At 37.3% G+C, this 25,145-nt stretch overlaps 1 protein-coding gene across 2 annotated transcripts; it reads left to right on the top strand.

Moving 5' to 3' along the window:
- The first annotated feature begins 15,238 nt into the window (after positions 1-15,238).
- Positions 15,239-24,185, top strand: LOC113348423 (26S proteasome non-ATPase regulatory subunit 2 homolog A-like). 2 transcript variants are annotated; one of them, XM_026592187.1, is made up of 25 exons: positions 15,239-15,504; positions 15,587-15,687; positions 16,678-16,798; positions 16,885-16,944; positions 17,292-17,359; positions 17,786-17,828; positions 18,104-18,172; positions 18,330-18,368; positions 18,451-18,533; positions 18,923-19,037; positions 19,164-19,238; positions 19,911-20,072; positions 20,283-20,390; positions 20,465-20,569; positions 20,653-20,793; positions 20,876-20,980; positions 21,387-21,611; positions 21,722-21,835; positions 21,927-22,142; positions 22,233-22,292; positions 22,392-22,505; positions 22,607-22,692; positions 23,180-23,288; positions 23,402-23,580; positions 23,770-24,185. In XM_026592187.1, exons 1-25 carry the CDS (start codon positions 15,388-15,390, stop codon positions 23,843-23,845), a joined length of 2,691 nt encoding a protein of 896 aa, XP_026447972.1. In that variant the 5' UTR covers positions 15,239-15,387; the 3' UTR covers positions 23,846-24,185. The 2 variants fall into 2 exon arrangements, with proteins under 2 accessions (XP_026447972.1, XP_026447971.1); XM_026592186.1 differs by having other exon boundaries at positions 18,285-18,368.
- The last annotated feature ends 960 nt before the right edge of the window (positions 24,186-25,145 follow it).

Genomic DNA, 25,145 nt, shown 5'->3' with positions numbered 1-25,145 from the left:
TGGTCAAACAATGTGTTAATACAACAAGCATCTCTCTTCTCATCAATGTCAAGTCATCAGCTTCTTTCAATCCTTCACGAGGAATTCGACAAGGTGATCCATTATCACCTTATATATTTCTTATCATTATGGAGGATTTCTCAAGAATCATTCCATCACAAATACTACAAGGTAACCTGAAAGGTATTAAAGTTGCGAAAAATAACCTGAGGTGAGTCGTCTCTTTTCAGCCGACGACTGTTTATTATTTCTTGAAGCTTCTCCAACTCATCTACGGAATCTCCAATACATTCTTGATCAGTTTATTAAGGCTTCAGGGCAAGTAGTGAATCTGCAAAAATCAACTATTTTCTTTCGTAAAAATGTTTCTCTTTCTCTCCTGAGTCATTTTACTAACATTCTTCATATGAAAATTATGTTCCTTGGTGAAAAATATTTAGGTATACCTTTACTGTTGCATCGTTCAAGAACAAAGAATTGTCATCCTATTTTGGAGCATATTTCTGCGAAACTTCAAGGACGGAATAGAAAAATAATCATATGAAAGTCCTGAAATTACCCCATACAATTATACATCAAATTGATCAAATTCAGAAGATTTATTGGTAGAACAGTTCTTTGAATCATCAGAATAGACACTTTATATCTAGGTCCAAAATGAACATGCCTAAAAGATTAGGGGGATTAGGTCTGAAACAACTATATCATTACAACTATACTATGTTAAAAAAATTAGCATGGAATATTATTCATAACCCAGATGATTCTTATGTACAACTGTTAAAGTCAAAATATTTTCCTTATCATGATCTCAAACATGAACCTTCGTTGATAACAAAAGCTCTAGTTGGATTTGGCAAAGCATTATGCATGGTATTCATATTGTTCAGCAGTTCAGTAAGTGGTAGGTGGGTGATGGATCAACCATCAATATACAAAAACACAATTGGATCCCAAGTGAAACATCGACTTTATTTTCTTGGAATGATCTTAACACTAATTATATTCAATGGTCATCTCAACCTATCATTTCAGATATGCCTGAATGGAATCTTCAACTTCTTCATCAATTATTCACTCCTCTTCAGGTGCAATCTATCTTAACTATCCTCTTAAATCTGCAATCATATGATAAGTTAATATGGCATTTGTCTTCAACTTGTATATTCTCAACTGCTTCAACTTATCACTATTTATGCAATATTAACTCTCCAAAAATACCTTTTTCCTTAAACACGAGTTATTGGTTGAAGTTATGGAAGTTAAAAATTCCATTCAAGTTGCATATTTTTAAGTGGAAAGTTATACATAATGCACTACTTGTTAAGGCTAATTTACATCATACAACTGATAATGATGATATTTGTCTCCTCTGTAATAATCATCAGGCAGAAGATATAAATCATTTGTTTTTTACATGCCCTTTTGTTGTTGCAATATGGAGAGCTTGTTTCTCATGGTGAAATACAATCGAGAACTCCCGTGCATTTGTATAGAAGCAAAACTTCAGCCTGCGGGTCATGTATCTTGTTGACAACATCCATAAGATGAATGGTTTTGTTCACCCTTCCCATGACTATGTTGCTACTGAAATGGGTGTTTAAACTCACAAGACCTCCTAGAAATTTCACCTCACCAACTGGTCTGATAATATTATTGGAAATAACACTTTCAGCTAAGCTTCTAGGATCAATGTCTGGACAAAAAAGCTCAGTCTTGCTAATGTTGAGGTGAAACCCTTAAGTTGTACCTTCACTTTGTAATATTTTTAGGGATTTGTACACCTCCAGAATATCTCCTAGAATAGTTCAATCATCCAAATACCAGGATTGGAGTTCAAGTTTACATTTAGAAGCAATTTAACTCACCAAGGGATGTAAAGTCAAGTAAAATAGCAGTGGACTCAATGGGTCACTTTGTTGTACACCTTGTGAAGATGAGAGAATAAATTCATTGTATTACTATAATTTTGCAGGTAGCATAGCTCAACCCATCTGGAGATGCTTGGGCACCAGAGTCTCAATTCTCTCAACATTGTAGTTGTATCTACCATATTGAATGCATTACTGAAGTCAATGAGCAGTATTTTCAAGTTGTTGTGACTACCTTTAGTCTCTAAGATTTTGTTGACTGAGTGAAGAATACCTTCGCCCCCATAGGGGATACCCAACCCAAATTGGTAATTTCCTAGATATCATGCCATTTGCTTACCCACGAATGTTGTTGTTGTTTTTGAAGACAACCTTCTCCAGGTTGTACCTACAACTATAGGTCTGTTCACCTCCTGGTTTCATTAGAGGTGTCCGAGGGGCACTAGCTATGTATTAGCTTAATTTTGTAGGGCATGTACCTGCTAACCACAGATTAACTATACTTGCAATGGATATCAGCAACAACAACAGCTTCTCCATTCAGGTCATCTAACAAATGATATGCTCTTAGTCCATCCCTTGCACATGATGTGCCTTTAGGGAAACTCTCAATTGTACCCAAAACACCCTTGACATCAGTTGTAATAGAAGCAACTTCAATGGATTATAATAAATATCAAGTGGTACTGGTAGTGCACTTGGATGCTTTAGGCTAAGTTCTGAAAATGTATCTGCATTGGATAGAATAATACCACTTTAAGATATAACTCAAATGGTTGTTGTTAGAGCACTGCTCGGTCGAACTCGCAAGTTTTGTTATGTCAAGCTTGTTGTCAAATTTAGTCGCACAAAATTATATCTTGATTTATAGTCTACATTTAGTCAAGTATCAGACTAGGAATACAAGAGTGTAGTTGAGTATCAGACATTAGTGAATCATCTATATATTGAAAACGGACATCAACCAAAGACATTTGGAGAACTTCATCAACAAAAGGTATGTGAAGATTTAACCATTATATTTACTCACATGATCACCATTTTATCTTTATGAGACTAAGTGGTATGGCTATGTCTACTTTAAACATTGTATATAAGAAGTTTCGAGTCAAGCTTGTCTTGTTGAAATCTCAAAATATGATTCAGGCAATAGTCATTCATATACTTGCTGAATTTAGTTAAGAACAATTTATTGTTTGTGAACAAAGTCATGACTCAAGTTAATCATTTCAAAATACCCCGAGCGATGATATTCTTCATTGATGTTATTTGGTAATGTTTCGAATTGATTATGAGAGAGATATAAAACTACTGAAAATCGGGATACAGGAGAGTACACGTACCGGTGTAACTGTATTAGTTCCGTATTAGTGGTATGCATAAATCTAGTTCACATACCGGCGTAGCCCTCGTTCAGTAACGGCTCACGGTATACGTACCCAGTCCGCATACCAAAACAACTTGATTCCGTGAATTGGCTTGTGGTACACGTGCCCAGTACGCATACCAAAATAGCCCGAGTTTAGAATCTGACTTACGGGTACATGTACCTAGTATGCATACCAAAAAAGTTTGTCCGAAAAATTTCCTTAAGGGTACACATACCCGATATACGTACATAGGAAGTCCAAGTTCACAAATTGGGTTGGCACACATACCTGGTTTACATACTACCCCTGATGAATATTTTCAAATGCATTCAAACTATTTTCTATGATATGTTTGGCATTTGATTAACTCTGGAAAACACCTCTAACACATATTTGATCACTTAATCACTTATGGTTAGGGCTGTTCATGGTCGGTTTTGGTTCGGTTTCTAACCAAACCAAAACCGAAACCAATATTATTGGTTTCTAAAAATCTAAACCAAACCAATCCATTAACCATTGGTTCGGTTTCCAAAAGGTTCCAGTTGGTTTCGGTTTATCCCAGTGGTTTTTGGTTAACCAATAATTATGTCAAACCAAAAAAAAATAGACAAATTTACAGATAAAAAAATCGTAGTTGCCGATAGTATTGGTTTACACAAATATACAGACAAAAAAAAATCAAGAATAGTTAAAGCTTACTCTAATTCTAGAGAACAAAAGAAGATATATAATATATCTTAATTTAGGTATTGACAAATAAAAACGAAAGGAAGATGGGAAGAAAAAAGTCGAGTAGCAGCAGCTGTAGTTGGGGGTGGAGAAGGGAGGCGGCTGAGAGAAGGAGAAAGAGAAAGAGGGAGAGTATCATAATGAAATATTATATTTAGGGTTTCTATTTATCCTCTAAATCAATGGGTAGAATCTGATACTTTTAAATCGACGGTAGAAACTAAGTTTAAAAATTAATCGGTTCCCCAATGGTTTTTGGTTCGGTTTTCAGGTCAAACCAAAACCAAACCAGTAATGTCGGTTTTTCAACTTTTTTTACCAAGCCAATCCAAATCTAAATGGTTTGGTTCGGTTTCTTGCTTATTGGTCTGGTTCGGTCGGTTTCCAACGGTTAACCGACACCATGTTCAGCCCTACTTATGGTTGTGCATTGAGATTAAAGTATAGAGTTTTAAATGAATAGGCTAAGCTGATTGATAGACACATTTATGTGTCTAATATATCTCATTTGTATATACTGTTAGTGCCCGTTTTTTTACTCATTATGGTGTTTTATTTATTTATAGGTGTTTTTGGAAAAATAAGGTTTTGCGGCGAAATTGGTTAAAAATGCGGCGTTTGGAGCTCCGCTGACGGTGTACCGGAAGCGCCCCAAAAGTGTGCCGGAAGTACCCCGGAGGAACCCCGAGAAAGTGAGGAAAACGCCCCAGAAAAATCGCTAAAGGCACCAAAGAAAAATTGATAAAGGCACCCTTTTCTTATTCAAATTTTCAAACTCTATTTTGGCGGGAAAATGCATGCAAGAACTGGTAATATTTCATTTTGATTTTTGATGGGCTTCTGAAGAGATTCAATCACCGAAATTGATTGGACTAGGCCTGGTTAAGCTAAACAGACCATATGCAAGTGTTATAATCGAAAAACCTGGGCTAAACAATCCGTTAGAGAGGATCAAAATTTAAACAGAGAAGAGAATAATATCGTTTCTGTTGGAAAAGATTTGCGCAATTAGAGAATATATTCTCCTAGGATTTGAATATATCCAAGTCAGGGAAGTTTTAACGGAGATTAATAAGCCGCGTACAAGGAAAGGGAAGATTTGGGGGACACGATCTTCATAAAACAGAAAAAAATATTTGAAAAGATACGAAGTGCTGTGAAGATTAAATGCGAGATTGCGTGAAGATTTCTGGGAGCTGCTGTGTATAAATAGCATCCTTAGGAGTCAGAGAAAGGTTATCAAGAGTTTGGGGAAGGTTTGGGACGGAGAGGAGCGAAGAAGAAGGATTAGCAGCAATTACCGCCTGCTGCTGCTGTTGCCATTAGAGGACCTTGAAGATCACGAAGAACAGACTGCACAGAGCAGTCTTATTTTCCGCAGCATCAACAGCAGCAGCGGAGTATCGTTACTTTACTGCAGTTCCCTGGTATCGTTCTTCTCTGGACGCTTATAGAGGGTCGTAGTTTCACTGTTTTATATTTTTCACTCTTTTAATCATATTTTGAGCATCAAGTATGTATTTTGAGAACATGATTATTATGAGTAGCTAAACCCCAATACTGGGATGATGGAGGAAGCTGTTTTTCAGCCATGTGGTTATTTAAATAATTCTTAATTCACTTTTTGCACCGATTTTAATTGATTTATGATTTCAATTAATTACTTGTGATTTTGTTTGATGGAACATGCTTAATCCTAGGGATTCTTGATGTGCCATGCTTATAATATACAAGTAATATTTTCTGGAATCTAATTTGGCAAAGATAGAGTTAATATTTGTTTTATTTTGAGCTATAATCGCCTAAGATTATTTTCTGAGCCACTTGAATATGAAACACATTGGAATCCTGACTCCTGGTTCCTCTTGATCTTGTGACATATTTTCTGTATATATCTTTATTTTTAAATCTTTACAAGTCCGAGCAACGAACTCTTATTTACCGCATTAAAACTACTAAAACAAAAATGGCGCCGCCGACACGGACTTGTATATAGATTTATTTTTAGGTTTATTTTTTTTTATTTCTTTATTATTTGTTCCTTTTTACTTTGTCTTTTTGTCTTTATTTTGCAGGTTCAAAGTGAAAACTAAGGACTTGGAGAGGAAAAAGCTTAAAGCGAAAAGAGAAGAAAAGAGGACAATTTTAGGATTTAATTTTTAATTCTTTTTGAGTGTGTGAGGAAAACTGTAATTTTATTTTATTTTATTTTTCTTTTTGAACTTTAAATTGGACTGGACATTTGGACTTTAATTTTTAAACCCTACTGAAAGGTACCCTTAAATACAAATTGTGTGCAGGGAAGGACGGTGATTACAATATCACCTCGGCCCCTCGGGTTCGCACACGGCATAGGAGTCGTGGCCCGAGTCGACGACAACGGTTCATCCCCCGTATGGTACGGGAGGTAAGTCCAATCGAAACACTCGCGAATCTCCTGTAAGCGAGTTACTGTATTCCTTAAGGTGATCATTGATTGAGGACGAATTTGGACTGTCTTTATTTTCCTAGTAAAAGGCAAGGCCTGGCCTAAACAAGATAAGGGTTCGGATTTCATCACCGCTCCCTTCTTGCCCGCTTTAGGAGAACAAAACCTAACGCGAACCCAAGCTTTAGAATATGATTAGAAAGAGACCTATAGGGTATCACGCTTATTAGGAAAAAATTTCGAAGGATATTGGTTACTTTCTTAAGCATGCCTCGAAGTTCATGATGGTTTCTGTGAGTTGAATGCGTGACTGCGCCGCCTTGTGATAGCGGTGAGGCCTTGGGTACCACTAAGCTTCCCTCGCCTCTATTCAACTTACTTTGACTCAGATTGATTCCAGAGGGGTTTGCTCAAATTGCAACGAATTCCCTTTCAAAAGATAGAAGCTGGTCTAGAAACAATCTAAGTGGAGCCATCATGCTTTTTGTTTGCTAGAATTTATAGGTTTGATTTGGTCGAGTCAGCCTTGTTTGTGATTGTGTAGAATTCCTCTGTAGTTTGTGTTTCCTCGGTGATGAATCCTTTTCAGGAGACGCCACCTGAGATGACGTTTCGAGAATATATGTCTAGAAATTCTCGTTATCAAGAGACGTCTTCGGAAATGACTCTTGGTGAATATATGCGTGGGAAGCGATATATGGATACTCCAACTTTTATTGAGGAATCACCTCTAACGATCTATGAGAAATATTATAAACATAGACCATGTTGTTGGGAACAAAGCTTGAGAATTCGTGAATATCAAAAATTATATTGTGATGATGATGAGGAGGAGGATGGTGATGATAATTATAGTGATATTTCTAGTTCAAATCCAAATAATTTTAATAATTATTTACCTATTCAAAAGGACGAGGATTTGACTAGAAATACCCCCGTTTTAGACGATGATTACGAAACCGATGATGGTTTAGAGGAATCAGTTTATCTTGAGAGTACTGTTTTCGAGTCAAACGATTTAGAAACAATAGTCTTAGATGAACTCGTAGAGATTAGCGGGGATGAACCTGACTTAGAAAAATCAATCGCCCAATTTCAGGAATCTGATGACCTAGAAATTAGGGAGATTATGACCAGTCTACCTAGAGACGCCGAAAACTCTAAGTTTGGGGGTGATTATCATTCTCCATGTTCTTTAACTCTTACAAAAATCCCTCACGTGGGACTTGACATCAATGCCTCAACCATCTTACAAGACTATCTTCGTACTCGTTTTCCCGAACTTAATAATATTCAACACGAGTCTCAACTGTTAGAAACCCATCCTCTGGTTGATGAGGTTAGCCGAGGCAATAATACCAAGATTGACTTTGTTTTCCCACCAAAAACTTTTCTACCAATTGTGGGAATATATAAATTTCAGATGTGTCAATTATTAAGTTTTGAGACTAAACCTAATTACTTTAGGAGATTAGGGTCGACACATCTGTTTAAGGAAGACCACTACTCTCATTGTGGTCAATTATGTAAGTAAAATCTTATTGACTTAGAGGATCCTCAGTTATTTAGGTTATTATTGTGCGCTTCTAAGATCATATTTGAGTTTTTCCAGACTCTAGGACCTAATGATTCGGATCCCACCTATGAAGAAACGCAGCCAATGAAAATTTTCTATTTAGACCCTTTCATAGAACCTGAACCTGAACCTGAACCACAATTAGATATAAATTTCTTAATCAGGAAACTAGGTAAGGGGTTGCTAGTCTTGTTCATTTTCTTGGTTTATTGCAGTTTCCTTTGGTCATCTCTATTTGGTTTTGAAGACCCACATTTATTTCGACTGTTACTATATGATTCGAGGTGACTAATCTTTCCTAAGTCTGGCTGAAGACATTAAACTTATCACTTCTTGGGAGGTAACCCAATCTCATGCAACACGGTAATATCTTTCCTTATCTCTTTTGCTTCAAATGGTAACAGTTTCTCCTTGTTCATGCTTTTAATTTCATCTTAGAACATTGAGGACAATGTTAGATTTAAGTTTGGGGGTATGGGAGAAACTTTTTAGTTGCAGTATGAATAAATAAACTCCAGAGCCCAGAAATTTATGCGTATTTAGGATGACACTAACCAATCTAAGTGGATGGAAGCATTTTGGTTGTAGGAGTTGAGGAACCAATCTGAATAGATGGAAACATCTAAAGAGTCTATTCATAAAAGCACAGAGCTCAGGTGTTAGAAATAACATGATAGTTTCACCATATCTCGTTGAGTCCTTTTCACTTCTATTCTTATTTTATTTTATTTTGGTTTTTAAACCATGTTTCTCTAAGTGATAGGTGGGGCCCACGATTCAAGTTGTTACCAATGCTAGGATGAATTAGAGTGATTGAGTTACAAAAAAAAAAAAAAAAATTGAGACCAGACCATTTGACCAAAAGGAATAAATTTAATAAAGTCGACCACTAGTACCCTTGTATATGCCAGTTGTGTTGACCTAAAGTTAGGTTATCGACCACTGGTTCCCTTGTATATGCCAGTGTGTTGATATTAGTCAGACTAGTACCTCAATCCATTAGGATAGGTTCATTTTGGCGGAGGCCTTCAGACAGATATGGGAAACTCCGTTCACTTAGTAAACATCATAACCATCTATGTTTTTCTATATCCATCTCTTAATCTTTCCATGTGATTAGTTTGACTCCGAATATGATGTCCATAGTGCAACTATCTGAGTAGAGCTCTATCACTTATATATGAATTTTAGTATGCTTGAGTGCAAACTCGTGTACATCAATTGGAATTTCGCATCAGGGTACTTCCTCTTATAGTCAATAAGTATGCCAACCAAGGAGATTCGTTAGTGCCTTCCAAGGTTCGTTGTAGATAGCTAGGGTCTGGAGTATTAAGGTTTTGTGGGTATATCTCTTGTAAGCCCTCCCGAGACTATAACTCGGCCACTAGGGCCACCTAGGGGTTTAAAGGCTTGTTTCATACGCTAAATGCAATCGACGATGCCTGCGAAAGTGAGTTAGGATTTTATTTTGTAGTTTTAATTTGCTTGGGACTAGCAAATAATAAGTTTGGGGGTATTTGATAACGCATTTATGTGTCTAATATATCTCATTTGTATATACTGTTAGTGCCCGTTTTTGTACTCATTATGGTGTTTTATTTATTTATAGGTGTTTTTGGAAAAATAAGGTTTTGCGGCGAAATTGGTTAAAAATGCGGCGTTTGGAGCTCCGTTGACGGTGTACCGGAAGCGCCCCAGAAGTGTGCCGGAAGTACCCCGGAGGAACCCTGAGAAAGTGCGGAAAACGCCCCAGAAAAATCGCTAAAGGCACCAAAGAAAAATTGATAAAGGCACCCTTTTCTTATTCAAATTTTAAAACTCTATTTTGGCGGGAAAATACATGCAAGAATTGGTAATATTTCATTTCGATTTTTGATGGGCTTCTAAAGAGATTCAATCACCGAAATTGATTGGGCTAGGCCTGGTTAAGCTAAACAGACCATATGCAAGTGTTATAATCGAAAAAACTGGGCTAAACAATCCGTTAGAGAGGATCATAGTTTAAACAGAGAAGAGAATAATATCGTTTCTGTTGGAAAAGATTTGCGCAATTAGAGAAGATATTCGCCTAGGATTTGAAAACATCCAAGTCAGGGAAGTTTTAACAGAGATTAATAAGCCGCGTATAAGGAAAGGGAAGATTTGGGGACACGATCTTCATAAAACAGAAAAAAAATATTTGAAAATATACGAAGTGCTGTGAAGATTAAATGCGAGATTGCGTGAAGATTTCTGGGAGCTGCTGTGTATAAATAGCATCCTTAGGAGTCATAGAAAGGTTATCAAGAGTTTGGGGAAGGTTTGGGACGCAGAGGAGCGAAGAAGAAGGATTAGCAGCAATTCCCGCCTGCTGCTGTTGTTGCCATTAGAGGACCTTGAAGATCACGAAGAACAGACTGCACAGAGCAGTCTTATTTTCCGCAGCATCAACAGCAGCAGCGGAGTATCGTTACTTTACTGCAGTTCCCTAGTATCGTTCTTCTCTGGACGCTTATAGAGGGTCGTAGTTTCACTGTTTTATATTTTCACTCTTTTAATCATATTTTGAGCGTCAAGTATGTATTTTGAGAACATGATTATTATGAGTAGCTAAACCCCAATACTGGGATGATGGAGGAAGCTGTTTTTCAGCCATGTGGTTATTTAAATAATTCTTAATTCACTTTTTGCACCGATTTTAATTGATTTATGATTTCAATTAATTACTTGTGATTTTGTTTGATGGAACATGCTTAATCCTAGGGATTCTTGATGTGCCATGCTTATAATATACAAGTAATATTTTCTGGAATCTAATTTGGCAAAAATAGAGTTAATATTTGTTTTATTTTGAGCTATAATCGCCTAGGATTATTTTCTGAGCCACTTGAATATGAAACACATTGGAATCCTGAGTCCTGGTTCCTCTTGATCTTGTGACATATTTTTTGTATATATCTTTATTTTTAAATCTTTACAAGTCCGAGCAACGAACTCTTATTTACCGCATTAAAACTACTAAAACACTGATGGTTCAAATGGTTAACCGACCATGAATTATCATTATGCACGGTTCAATTATGGATGACCATACTTTATATTCTACGTGAGACTTAAACAACTTGGAAAATTCAATTCCTGACACTTTCGTGTATCCTAACTGTATGATAGAGTTGTCCTATGAGAAACATCATTGGGTTAACGACTTAAATATTTCACTTAGGGATTTGCGAAGCCAGTTTCAACTATCTTTTACCTTGATAGTTCGTATATCCTGATCTTGTAATCTCTTTCAGGAGAGATAGATAGAAATTGCAAAGTTCTCTTCGACTTGGACTTTGTGATTCCACAAGATAGATATCTGTTAACGATTCTTAATTGAACTCGTATAAGATTATTTCTGTGAGGTGGTTAATAATGTAGACTGCTCTTCATGAGTCATAAGTACCAGATTTGTAAGGTTTGCTAGATTTGCTACTAAAAACAGATTTTCCCACCTTGATCTCATCATCTAGGGGAATCAATAGCGTATAACCTTGCAAGGTTCAAGAGACGTAAGGAGCGCGACTGTAACTGAATCTCTTGGAGGGTGGATTAGGTCTCAACTATATTCCAGTCTGCAGTTCTAATAGTAACGTAGTGTCTGTAGCGGCTTAATACAGTTCGTTGTTCAAATTTGGACAAGGTCCTGGTTTTGTTTTTGCAGTTGTGGTTTCCTCGTTAACAAAACTTCTAGTGTCCTGTGTTTTTCCTTTTCCGCATTATATTGTTTATCTATATAATAGGATTATCACAAGTAATAATCAATCGTAGTAGATACGTCCATCTTGATTGTGATTGATTATAAGAATTTGTATCTTGAAAGATATATATATATATAACAAGTTTCATACTTGGCAGAATTCCGATCCGGTTATTTGGATACAACATAATTTAACTTGGATATTGACCTTTGGAATTTTCCAAGTACTCTCACGGTTATATCAGGTTCACGAACTCCTTATATATAACATTCTGATTGTGAGAGAAAGAGATATAAACTCTTTATACAATTTTGTTCAAGGATCATTAAGTTGGTCTACTTGGAATTGTTTTAAGTTTTTGTCCATATAGGTTGCCGAACGAAAAATTTGGTGGTGTACTTGGTACCCCTCATTTTCAGCTGCAGTATATTGTCCATAATTGATTTGTTTCTTACAAGCCTGTAAATTGTTATGGTTCTAATTTTTCTTTTTCTTACTATGAAACTTGCTCTTCCGAGTTTGGATGTAAACATCTAACAACTTGTGTCCATGGTAACACAACCATTAGGTTTAATCCATTTTAGTAATGTCTGATTGATGCCTGCAGTTTGCGACATTTTCCTTGTGCCAGATCTCTCTTCAAGTGTGCACTTTAGAACGTATAAATTCAAGGTGTAAACTTGCAAATGGAATAGTTGTATCCATGCAAACATATTTAACGTGTGACGGACCAGAAGCTTTGGATGAAGCTTCATCTCGGGCAATGGCGCATCTTTTAGCATGTGCCATGCTAAAAATACGGGGTGTTACAATATTCACCCTTTTAAATAATTTCGTCCCCGAAATTCAAAACAAAACTATTGTGGAAAAACTCTTCGGTTTGGATTTCCGGAGCAAAAGTCCCATACCAGATGCTCAGAAATCATGGGTTTCTTCAAGTTGTCATGAACAACAATTTAGACCTTCTGAGCAAACATCCCATTCTGCCTGCCCAGGAATCCAAAATGAGTCCACAACGTTACCAAGAATCTCAATTGGCCAGTTGCCAAAAGGATATCTCAACAAGGTATCCTAAATATGCATCCCATAATAAACACTCAGGAGTCCCTAAAGTTCACAAGGTTGATGTCAACAACATCTAGTACTGTGTAGAACAGGATCTAGTTGCCCACCGTCCTTGACGGTCATCCAGGTTCCCACTCGTAAGTAGGATGCTAGCCGAGCCTGACAACGCACACCATTGGCCAGTTTCCAACGTGTGGGGATGATCAGTCCCATTGTCTACCCACTGTCCCAGACGATCTTCCGGAAATCCACTCGTAAGTGGGGTGCCACTTAGGCCAGGAAAACTCACAGCACTCAAACAAGCTCAACTCGATTCGGATAGTAACTGGCATAACAGTTACAAACTCCTTTCCGCGTAAAGTTGTCCTACTCTCCAACTTTATTTCCTTTTTGAAGAAAAATTACTCGTTGATGAGTCCAATCCGCACATTCCCTAGAGTTATCTCGGAACTTGCTTTGATACCAGCTGTGACGGACCAGAAGCTTTGGATGAAGCTTCATCTCGGGCCATAATACATCTTTTAGCATGCGCCATGCTAAAAATACGGGGTGTTACATAATGGGTGATGGATTACCTTATCCAGTGCAGATTTTAGAACTCTGGAGAAGTTGAGATGACATGGTGGTGGAATTGAGGAAAAGGTGGTAATACGTTTTTGAAAAACCAAGTTGAGTAGTTCCAGAGTTAAACCATTTGGTTGATCAATTTCCTTTGTATCAACTGTTTCGCTGTTACCAACAATAGGTTTTGACACACCATGAATAAAAAAATCAGCACCAATGCCATTAGCAGGACCAACAACAATATCACCATCATGATGGCGACAAGGTCTTGTGCATGCGTGTAAGTGCATGCACTGTACACATAGCCACATCTATAACTGTTGCAGAACATCTTCGCATGCAGCGTATACATTTCCATTGCGTCTAATTCTATCTCTGCATGTTTCCTTGCTAGCCTCTGTAGCGCAGTGCTTATCATGTACATGCCTAAAGAAAGAGCGACTGGAAAATCCCCTTCCCTTGACACCATCATGATATAAATCATAATTTTTAAAAGAGCAATAAAAATTACCATCCTGTGATTATATGTAGACGAGATTTGAGTGATAAAGGAGAACATGGTGATGGGTTTTGTGAAACCATTACCTCTGATGCTTATTGTTTCTTAGAGATTGATGGAGAATGAGATCGAGTTCTGGGCATTGTTCATCAAACCTAAAAGCGTAAATGATTTAGCGGACTCAAGTGTATCGATGAAGATAAAAATCATGACAGAAAAGACGTCGTCCAGTTGAATTCAATAATAATAATGCGTGAGGAAAGAAAGGGGAAATAAATGTAAGGTTGAATGTAGGGCAAGGGGAGGAAACACTGTAAGCTTTCAATTACCTGCAATGAATGTAAGGTTAAATTCATGGGTGATTTCTCACGTGACTGCAGACCTGTACCACAACAGTTGAACATATTGCCGTGGTAGCCTACCAGCGAGCCTCATGAGGAGCCAACCAAAGTAGCCAGACGGATAATGGGGATGATTATGTTGCAAGGAGGGCAACTAACTCTACCTCATGGTCCTCATCCCATGTCAAATTATGCAGTATTGTGCCATCGGTGACTAGGAGCTGGCCACCTAGGACCTCCTGGAACGTATCAAACCTGTGAGGAACGGGGATAACCAGCTGAGCTAGCTACCCGCATATAATTTTGATTTTCATTATTTATTATTACTTCCTCTATCTAGGATTTACTACCTATGTCTTGCTACCGAGATTCTATTATATTTTTCTTTAAATATTGTTAGAAACACTAAAAGACATACAAAACAACCATGGTCGATCCCGTGACCACCATGGTCGATCCCGTGATCACCATAGCCGGTCCCGTTACTACCCGGTCCATATCACTTGGTCGTTCCTCCCTCTCCACCTTAGACGCTCCCTATACCATTTAACCATCCCCGCCACCAATCCGTCGTTCCCTATCACTTGGCGATCCCCTCTATCATCAAGTTTGTCCTCCCATCATCAATCAATCGGTCCTTATGTCACTCCTTTGATTGAGCCCTTTGCCATATTAGGTTTTACTACCTAATATTATAATAAACATGAATTTGTATAAGCATAATGATGATATAATCATTAGATAACGGTTAAAAATTTAGCTATTGAATATCAAACCATGGACGATCTAGATTGGTTGAATCGAAATTTAACTAAAATTGAACGGAGCTTCCGCTAAACTTGGCACCGTCCGCCATGGTTTGGCCGATAAATTCAATATTTTCCGAGAAACCTTTTCTCCACTGTGAAAAACTGACTTTGCTCATCCACATAGACCATTAAATAGGCATTTTAGCTGGTCTCCTCCACTGGACTTACACCTTTATTTAGGCCGTTCACAGGCACGGCACATGATTGTGAGCTCAAAAGGTTCATACAACCGCGAGTATCTGAATCCGGTTTGACCCCGTTCCTCTCGTCCTGCCTTGTCGCGAAAGGTTTCTCGCCTATACAATCTGTACATTTCTTCACTAACAATTCCCATTTCTTGCTCCCATTTCCCACCTAAAACCTTAAATTCTATCCCTCTAGTTCTTTACTTGAAAACTGAGAGGTCTAAAATGACGACTGATCCAAACCCTAAGAAAAGTAATGGTGAAAATTCAGAACAAGCTACTCAGAAAGCACCATTAAAAGATTCTAAGAAGAAAAAAGATGAAAAGAAAGATGAAGATTTGGTCTGTTTTAAACCCTAATTTTGTTTTCCATTTGTGTTACAAACTTCTGTATCTGATTATATTTGTTTTTTTAAAATCACAGTCGGATGAGGATTTGGCTCTTAAGCAACAATTGGAGCTGTGTGTAGAGAGAGCTCAGGATGTTGAGCCTGGTGTTCAGAAGCTAGCTTTAGAAAGTATGAGGTAATTATACAGACTGTTATCTGTAATTCGGTAGTTTTTAAGTAATTTTACTTTGTGTTTTGTTAGTAAACCTATAATTGCTGATTAAATGAGACCGTTATTATCAATGTGGTGATGAAGTTCTTCTTTTCTCTAATTTTGTTTGTGCTCTTCAATGACAATGTTGGCCACATAATAGTTTGGATTTCACTATAGCAGTGTATTTTGGAACTCTAAGTCAATTGGTGATTACACACTCCAATAATATATAAAAATTGATATTTCATCTTCGGTTTAGTAGCTTGAAGTTTGTAAAATTAGTCGTTAATGTTTGTATCGAAGGACGGGTATTGGGTTTGAACAGAATAGTTGAGGTCCCATCCTTTTTAAGGAGTTTTTCCTAAGGTAATGCAGAGTCCTATATGTTCGATACTGAATGATTTATGTGTTGTTCTGCTTATTATCATCATTCTAAGAATATAAGAAATGAATTGAAAATGAAAAAAATCATTTTGGTTATGGATACTCTGGTATTCTGCCTCATATGTGCTGTGTTAGATCTGTTATTTTTTCTTGCGTCATTCCACTCGATGACATTGATTTCATGTTTTTAGCTTATGCTCCTGGATTATGGTATAGGCCTCAGTGCCAAACCGACTTGGCTCAGGCAATATTACTATTTAGTGTATGTTCTAGTTGTGTCATATTGTCTCAGTGCTAATCAGCATTCTAATTGAATATCCCAATATAATTAGCATTCTATTGAGAGATCTAAATGGATTTAATGCTTAGCAATATCGTCATTCCGATGTTGGTGATTCAACTGCATTTTGTTAAGTATTCGTGTTCATTCGGCTACTTTTGCAATTTTAAGAAATGACTGGATATTAGATGATCATTTGTTCTGCTAAAAAGATGTTGAAGACTGATTCCACATTTGACATGGCATTTAACCGTCATGTCCAGTTGTCCAATTTGAAACTCAATTGTACTTTCTCTTTTGTCCTGTAGGCAGGAAATACGCACCTCGACTAGCTCAATGACTTCTGTCCCAAAACCACTTAAGTTTCTCCGCCCACACTATGGAACTTTAAAGACTTACTTTGAAACAATGGAAGATTCAGAGCTGAAGGTGCAACTTGCTCAATTATACTTTTAGGTTTACTTATCTGGATTATTTGTCAACTTATCTGTTTCACTTATTCTCTTAAACTGCAGAAATACCTAGCCGACATACTTTCGGTTTTGGCATTAACTATGTCTGTCGAAGGAGAACGGGTAGGTGAAAGCATCACACTTTTCTCTTTGTTTCTTCAGTCACAATTGGAACTATAATTAAGGGAGAACCTTGAATTGTAATTATGACATTAGATGAAGTTATAGGGTTTTTTTCTTTCTTTTAAGGGTCCTTCTAATCTGGCATAGTTTTCTATAAAAATACTTGATTACACAGCTCATTTAGCATTACTAATTGCATCAAATATATGTTGTCTAGGCTGGGTACTGAAAGTTATCTTTATAGAACTCTGCAGCATTTTTTTTATGATAAGATAAATCATGGTTTTATTTGCTGTTGAGTATGCTATTATATTCCTTTGTTCTTACTTGTTTTCTCTTTTATGTAGGAGAGCCTCAAATACAGGTTATTGGGTTCAGAAGGAGATATTGGTTTGTGGGGGCATGAATATGTTAGGTAGTTATTTCGACTCCTTAGAGAGCTTGTTTAACTGGGTATTGAACATTTGTTGGTTGTGATATCTAGAGTAGTTTTTACTAGGGTCGGGCATAAGAATGAGGTGAGTTTGTCAAGGCTTTTAGGGTCTGATCTTCTTAAGCACATGATACAGTTAATCTGGACGACATATCTAAATGGCTTAAAAGAACAATCTAGGTACCTTCAATGTCTGTTGACTGTGGGTTTTAAATATTAAATCTGATTATTTTTTCCATATTAGATATACTGTTCAGTCAGGTCATAGATGATTCAGACCAGATTTGATGTGATCCATCTGGTGACCAGTCAATATTTTGTCTCCTTAGCCCCACTAATGCATCTTCTATCTTGAATTCTTCAGCTCATCTTCTAATGACTAATGTATTTATTTTTTATTTAAACCAGGAACCTGGCTGGAGAAATCTCACAAGAGTATGCAGAGAAACAGGTCAGGCATCTGTGTTGTGACTGTTGTGTAGTCATTTAATAAGATCCAGCTTAGTTGGATAATTCATTTAAGGGGTAAAAGTCTTGCATTGCCAATTTTCTGTATTTGAATTGGACCTACTTATTATATATGCCGATCTTGTACATCGTATTTAGCTATATGGTGGCAAAGACACCTGAGATAACTTATGTGTTAATTACTATGACTTCCTGCTATAGATTGTGTTTGTCTTCTATTTCGATGTCTTATTTATTGTACATTTCCTTCTTTTACAGGACTCTGAAGATCTTCAAATGGATGAGTTGATGGAGCTCGTGCAACAGATTGTTGCCTTTCACATGAAGGTACGCTTAAATAGGATGGTTAATAACTAACTCCACATTTTGATACTCATTTACAATCATTTTGTTGCCAATTAACGCGAGTTTGATATTCATGTTACCTTTAGTTGCTTAGGTTTCAAAGCTTTTTGGTTCATTCGTCTTCGTTAATCATTTGCAGCACAATGCCGAGCCTGAAGCTGTTGATCTTCTAATGGAGGTACTTATTTCTTTAATACTACTATAGGTTTCTTATATTTGGTGATTGGATTTTGTGACAAACTCTGGTTTGTTAATTTCAGGTTGAAGACCTTGATTTATTGGTTGAGCATGTTGACGCCACAAATTATAGAAGGACATGCCATTACCTTACTAGTTCTGCCAGGTAAAATTTGTACCAAGAATTTGTGGCGAGGATAAAAATCTTGACACCATTATCTTTTTCTGTTTTAACATCCTGTCATACTCTCCTTTTCTAGTGTGTCGTAAGTGGTGACATGTATGCTAATCGTACAAACGAATAAACCAAACTATACGAGTGAAAATTTGTGAAGTTCATAACATGAGTAGAGACTGTTAGCATGAATGCGAATTTGGAACGATTATAGTTACTGAAATAAGCATTCACTCTACATGATTGAACATTTGTCATCCATTGATAGTACAAACCGTGATATGATCTTGTCGGTGGTATCTGTTAATTGTTAAGGAGTTGCTTATTGCTGTAGAAGTTGTACGGTTGTACCAGTGGTATTAAGTTATTTATAATTGCAGCTACCTGTCCGGTCCGGATGATTTGTTGGTTCTGGATATAGCCTATGGAATATATCTCAAGTTTAAAGAGTACCCTTCAGCACTCAGGATTGCACTTTCCTTGAATAAGTTGAAGGTGTGTTTAGTTTCAGATCTTAAACATGTATTTTTGTTTTTGTTCTGCATGATCTTGTATTTAGTTTTTGCCAGAATCGTTTCTTTCATTTGTGAATTTTGACCATGGAGGTGACTACTTTTGCAGTACGTGAAGCAGATGTTTACATCTTGTGAAGACATTCAACTGAAAAAGCAATTCTGTTATATCCTTGCACGCCATGTAAGTTTTGGGATGCAGTTTTAGTTTTACTGCCTGTACTTGGGAAGGGTGTCTTTGATGTGATACCTGAGATATATGATTATTGTCATGGAATATTTAATTAGCGTCAGCGATAAAATGTTTGACTCACTAGTCACTGGGAAACAGTTGTCCTGGTCAAGGAAAAGCAATTGCTCAGACGCTATGTAGACTTTTTTTTATATTAATACAAGAATGTGTCTAATTCTTAATAAGCCTGACCCTGACCTCTGCTGGTATGACTGAAAACACAGCTAATAACATTGAAAACACACTCAAGCTGTGCACCAATTTGTCATTTTATACCGACATCAGTATTCATAGTGCAGTTCTCCGTATGCATGTGCAGCAAATTTAACGTCTGTTTGGTCAGGCAGGCTTTGGTATCAGGAGTACAAACTCAAATACTTGGAGACATTTCAATATCGAATTGGCTGTGGGTCATTCTACTTGTGGACCTTAAAATCATGTGTTGAGTAGGATAGAGTTGTCAGTCCACCTTGAAACATTTTCTCAAGGAAACAATTGAGTACTCGTTTGATATAGTGCATAAATGCCTAGTCTTAACTTGTTTTCTTGATCATTGATGTATTATCTTTCAAAAGTCATTGGTGAATTAATACTTAATGTTTCACTTGTACATATACTGTTTAGGGTGTTGATTTTAAGCTGGATGATGACATGGTTGCGGATGATGATGATGATAGGGAGGCCTGTCAAGACATAATAAACAATTTGAAACTTACTGAAGGCTATCTCAATCTTGCTCATGACATTGAGGTCATGGAACCAAAGTCTCCTGAAGATATCTACAAGGTATCAATCAACATTCAATGATGATTAGTTAATTTCTATACAATTATGAGAGGAACTTATGGGGTTCTTGTGGCAGAAATGCATCCTGGTATCCGTCTGTGGTGATACACCTTCGCCACTATGTTGCATAATTTTTTGCGGCACTCGCTTGGTTTATCGTGGTTTTGCAGCCGTCATTTTGTATGATTTATTGGCTTATTTGTTTTCTAGGTGCACTTGATTGACGGCAGGGCTAGTGCTGGTGCGAATGTTGATTCCGCCAGGCAGAATTTAGCTGCTACGTTTGTGAATGCTTTCGTGAATGCTGGTTTTGGTCAGGTAAATATTTAACACAGGTTTTCTATTATTGTTAGTAACATTGCCCAGTGTTCTGAAGTTTTAATTTTCTCTAGGATAAGTTGATGACAGTCCCTTCAGATTCTTCAAGTGGTGGCTCTACAGGGAGCTGGCTTTTTAAGAACAAGGAACATGGGAAGGCTAGTGCTGCAGCAAGTCTGGTTTGAGGCACACTTTCTTTTTATTTTCTAGTAAACGACTCTGAATCTGGTGATATATTTATGCATTTTTTTCATGGTTGTAGGGTATGATTTTGTCATGGGATGTGGACAATGGGCTTGCTCAACTGGACAAGTATTTCCACAGCAGTGACAACCATGTCATTGCCGGTGCATTGTTAGGTGTTGGGATTGTAAATTGCAGTGTCAACCACGACTGTGACCCAGTGAGCTTGTTTTCCATTCACGCGATATCTAATCATGTCTTATATATGCTGAGCTGATATCTTACACTATCTGTCCTATCAGGCATTGGCGCTTCTATCTGATTATATAAATAGTGAAGATTCAACTGTTCGTATTGGAGCCATTATGGGATTAGGTTTGGCATATGCAGGGACCCAAAATGACCAGGTAAATTTCTGTTTTGAAACTTCGATGAGAGTTGATTTTATGCTTTCCACGTAAAATGTTTTTCATGATGGTTGTTTGGTCCTCCACGTGAAGAAAAAAAAATCTTGTGGTTCTATGGACAGAAGGGTCTGGTTTTTTTGTCTACACCTGTATGTTTCTTTGTTTGGCGAGATTATTAAATTATTGCACATGGCATCGAGTCAGTGGTTATCAGTTTGTAAGCTCTTGTAGCAAGAGTAATTAGTTGTCATATTGTTTAGTGTTCAAGAGTGTGAGACACGATGGCTTGTTCTGCTATCAAGATGTTTCTTGCAGAATGCTTCGTTCTTTACCCTTTCTTTCTTTAATTTATTGGTAATACAGTGAATGTGCGTTTGAATGTGCTTATAGGTGAATCATTTTGCAGATTCAGCAGAAATTGATTCCAATTCTATGGGATACAAAGGCACCACTTGATGTGATTGCTTTTGCAGCAATCTCATTGGGCTTGGTCTTTGTGGGTTCTTGCAATGAAAACGATGTTGCTCAGTCTATTATTTTGGCGCTAATGGAACGTACTGAGGCCGAACTTGATGAGCCTCTCACTCGTCTTCTACCGCTTGGTCTAGGCCTTCTCTACCTTGGAAAGCAGGTAACTTAGCATTTCAATGTTCACTTTGAGGGGCCTAAATTAAGGCCTTTACACTATTAATTCCGTTCAGTATCAGGCATTTATAACTTGGAAACTTGTGTGATTGGCAGGAGAAAGTGGAGGCTACTGCAGAAGTTTCCAAGACTTTTCATGAAAAAATAAAGAAATATTGTAATATGACCTTGTTATCTTGTGCCTATGCTGGCACTGGAAATGTCCTTAAGGTATCTCACTCTATTTGTCATTATTATTGTAGCATTTAAGAAAATCTATTGATTGCATGAGTGAATTATAATGTCTTCATTGTTCTTACAGGTTCAGCATTTTCTGGGAAAATGTTCGCAACATCTTGAGAAGGGTGAGACCCATCAAGGACCTGCTGTGCTTGGAATTGCTATGGTAGCAATGTCGGAAGAGCTGGGCCTTGATATGTCAATTCGGTCACTAGAACACTTGTTACAATATGGAGAGCAAAATATCCGCCGCGCTGTTCCATTGGCTCTTGGACTCCTCTGCATATCCAACCCAAAGGTATCCAGCCTTGCAATGGTGATATACATACTTACCGGATCTGGTGGTAGCTGATCAGTTGATTTGTTGAAATTTGTATTCCTGGCTTAGGTAAATGTTATGGATACATTAAGCAGGCTCAGCCATGACACAGACTCGGAAGTAGCAATGGTATGTTAGTGAGGCAGAGTGCAGATTCCAACTATGCAAAATGTTGTGTGATACAGTTTTCCTAATTCTATCGCATAACTTATTCTGTATGTCTTGCAGGCAGCCACTATTTCTTTGGGGTTGATAGGTGCTGGTACCAACAATGCTCGAATAGCTGGCATGCTTCGCAATCTTTCTAGTTACTATTACAAAGAAGCCAGCCTCCTCTTTTGTGTATGCTACTTATATGCTACATCTCTTTATTCTTTTTGAGTTATAAGTTACATCCATTATTGTTTTGTATTAATATTTTGTAATTATTATTACATGTACAGGTTCGGATTGCTCAAGGTCTCGTACATATGGGAAAAGGATTACTAACACTTGCTCCTCACCATTCGGAGCGTTTCCTTCTGTCACCGTAAGTAGAGCTTGCCCTAAAATTCACTTATGCTGTTAGATAGACTCCAGGATAGTCTACTAAGGTTCATGTTCTTGCTTGGAGTGGGCTAATCTACACATTGGTTATACTTTGTTTGACCCTTTTCGTAAACTGAAATATTTAGTCAAATTAATCTAGAAAAAAAATTATTAGATCGTTACCAATGTCAATGATGTTTATATCAAGCCTCGTAATAACATTCACAGACCTTGAAAGTTAGCTTATCACAATCAGCATGTTTTCTCATTATGGGACCTCAATGAAAATAACAGGCTATATGGATTAGGTTTTGCTAGAATAAAGTGATGAGAATGTTTGTCTTAATATTGTTTCATGTCCCACCTCTAGACATAGTAATGGAGAGGTTCACTGCATATGCGCGAACCCCACTGTTGTAGCCTATAGACTCTTTCTTTCTTATGGTACCTGCAAGTTGTGAGCCTAATGTATTCTTTTTCATCTACAGAACTGCGCTAGCCGGGCTAGTTGTCATGCTCCATACTTGTCTTGACATGAAATCTCTTATCCTTGGGAAATACCACTATGTCCTCTATTATCTCTCGTTAGCCATGAAGGTACTTTTGTCAACAACTTGAATAAGCCTTTATGGATATTTGCTGACATCTGAAGTATCTGTTTTTTTTTATATTAAATCTGTCCTTCTGTTCTTTTGAATTTGATCCTATAGCCCAGAATGTTGATGACTGTGGATGAGAATCAAAAACCTTTGTCAGTGCCTGTTAGAGTAGGGCAAGCAGTTGACGTTGTTGGTCAAGCTGGTCGGCCTAAGACCATTACAGGATTCCAAACACACTTGACACCTGTTCTTTTGGCTGCTGGTGATAGAGCAGAACTTGCTACTTTCAAGTATGCATATCTTATTACAATCACCTCTTTGAATTTCATAACTTACTCTTGTTTTTTTACATCTTTCTTGTCGATTTGTTAGTTTACACATTACTTGCAGCCTCTGTTTTAGTTGACATCTTTCTTTGTCGATTTGTTCCTTTACATATTACGTGCCCTAACGTTCTGTTATTTTATATATTCTTTTAGGTACATTCCCCTTTCACCCATTCTTGAAGGATTTGTGATTCTCAGAGAAAATCCAGATTACCAGGAAGATAACTAGATCTGCCCAACAACATTCTAGAGGTTGGACATACAACTTTTAGGTGGATCCTTACAGGCTGCAGCTCTGCCTGCATATAGAATGTGGGCATACAGCTTACACCCTGTTTTTGCCGTGACAAAATGTCTTCTGATGCTGATGAGATTTGGGGTTTCGGCGATTGAGCTCCAGTAGACAGAAATTAAGCTACCGACCGGGATCCTCTGTGAAAGCGGTTTATGTATGTAATTTGTCGAGTCCAATTGAAAATTGCTTTCTCAGCCGTTTTAACGGTGGCCGTGCATTGTATAATCACACTTATTTTTACATATTAATGGCAATTAAATTGTTTACATTTTAATGGCTGTTCGAACATTGTTTATGTTTCGGAAACCTCTCCTGAATTAACTCTTTTCTTCCATCTATGTGATCTCACCTTCTTCCTAAAGTAACCTTCCGGGACTTCCTTATCGGTTAAGTAAAAGATTTCTCTATTATATGTTTTAAAAATTCCATTGGCCGACTCCTTTCCTCCTCCAAGAAACAATGTCTTACGCCTACCTTTTCAAATACATAATCATTGGAGACAGTGGTAAGTCTCAGAACCCTCTTAGTCCATCTTCATACCATGAGTGATCAATTGCTGTCTGAATTCGAAACCTCGTTATCTTAATGATGAATTATGTTTTTTGTGTTTTTAATTATTTTCCATGGATTCTGTGAACAATCACAGTTATGTTGATGAGGAATTCAACAGTTATGCTCTCATGGTATAGGTTAGAGTTGATCCTGTGAATGATATGCCATTGGTTTATATTGATAGAAGCTCCAGGCTGAGGAATTATGCTAACTAGATTATCGGGGTTGTAGGTGTCGGGAAATCATGTCTTCTGCTGCAGTTCACTGACAAGCGCTTCCAGCATGTGCATGACCTAACCATTGCATGATTTATAAAGGAAGATACCAGTTCTACTAAGTGCTGATACCGTTTATATAGGACAAAAAGATCCCACCGATCTTGGTTGTTGGATCGATGAAATGGTATCGGCACTTAGTAGGACTGGTATCCCCCTTTATAAATCGTGTAACCATTGGTGTTGAATTTGGAACTAGAATGGTCACTATTGACAACAAGCCTATAAAGCTGCAAATATGGGATACAGTATGTTCACTGCTCTCTAAGCTTATATTTGTGCTCATCCAATGGTTCTTTTTTTCATCCTTATTCTTCTTAGGAGATGGTCAGTTTGAGATTTTTAACTGGTTGGATGCTTTGCTCTATTATAAAATGATATCATGAGTTACTGAAGTCAATTTACCA

This window comes from Papaver somniferum, chromosome 2 (genome assembly GCF_003573695.1).
Source record: "Papaver somniferum cultivar HN1 chromosome 2, ASM357369v1, whole genome shotgun sequence".
Taxonomy (NCBI): Eukaryota; Viridiplantae; Streptophyta; class Magnoliopsida; order Ranunculales; family Papaveraceae; genus Papaver; species Papaver somniferum.
The sequence above is the reverse complement of the archived record's forward strand: the minus strand, read 5'-3'. Positions and strand labels throughout refer to the sequence as shown.

Excerpts from the sequence above, each read along its gene's own strand:
- LOC113348423 (XM_026592186.1), top strand. The coding sequence starts at position 15,388 with ATGACGACTGATCCAAACCCTAAGAAAAGTAATGGTGAAAATTCAGAA. Across the intron at positions 18,173-18,284 it reads TTGTTGCCTTTCACATGAAG|GTTTCAAAGCTTTTTGGTTC; the intron begins GTACGCTTAAAT and ends TTAGTTGCTTAG. Across the intron at positions 20,073-20,282 it reads CTCCTGAAGATATCTACAAG|GTGCACTTGATTGACGGCAG; the intron begins GTATCAATCAAC and ends TTTGTTTTCTAG.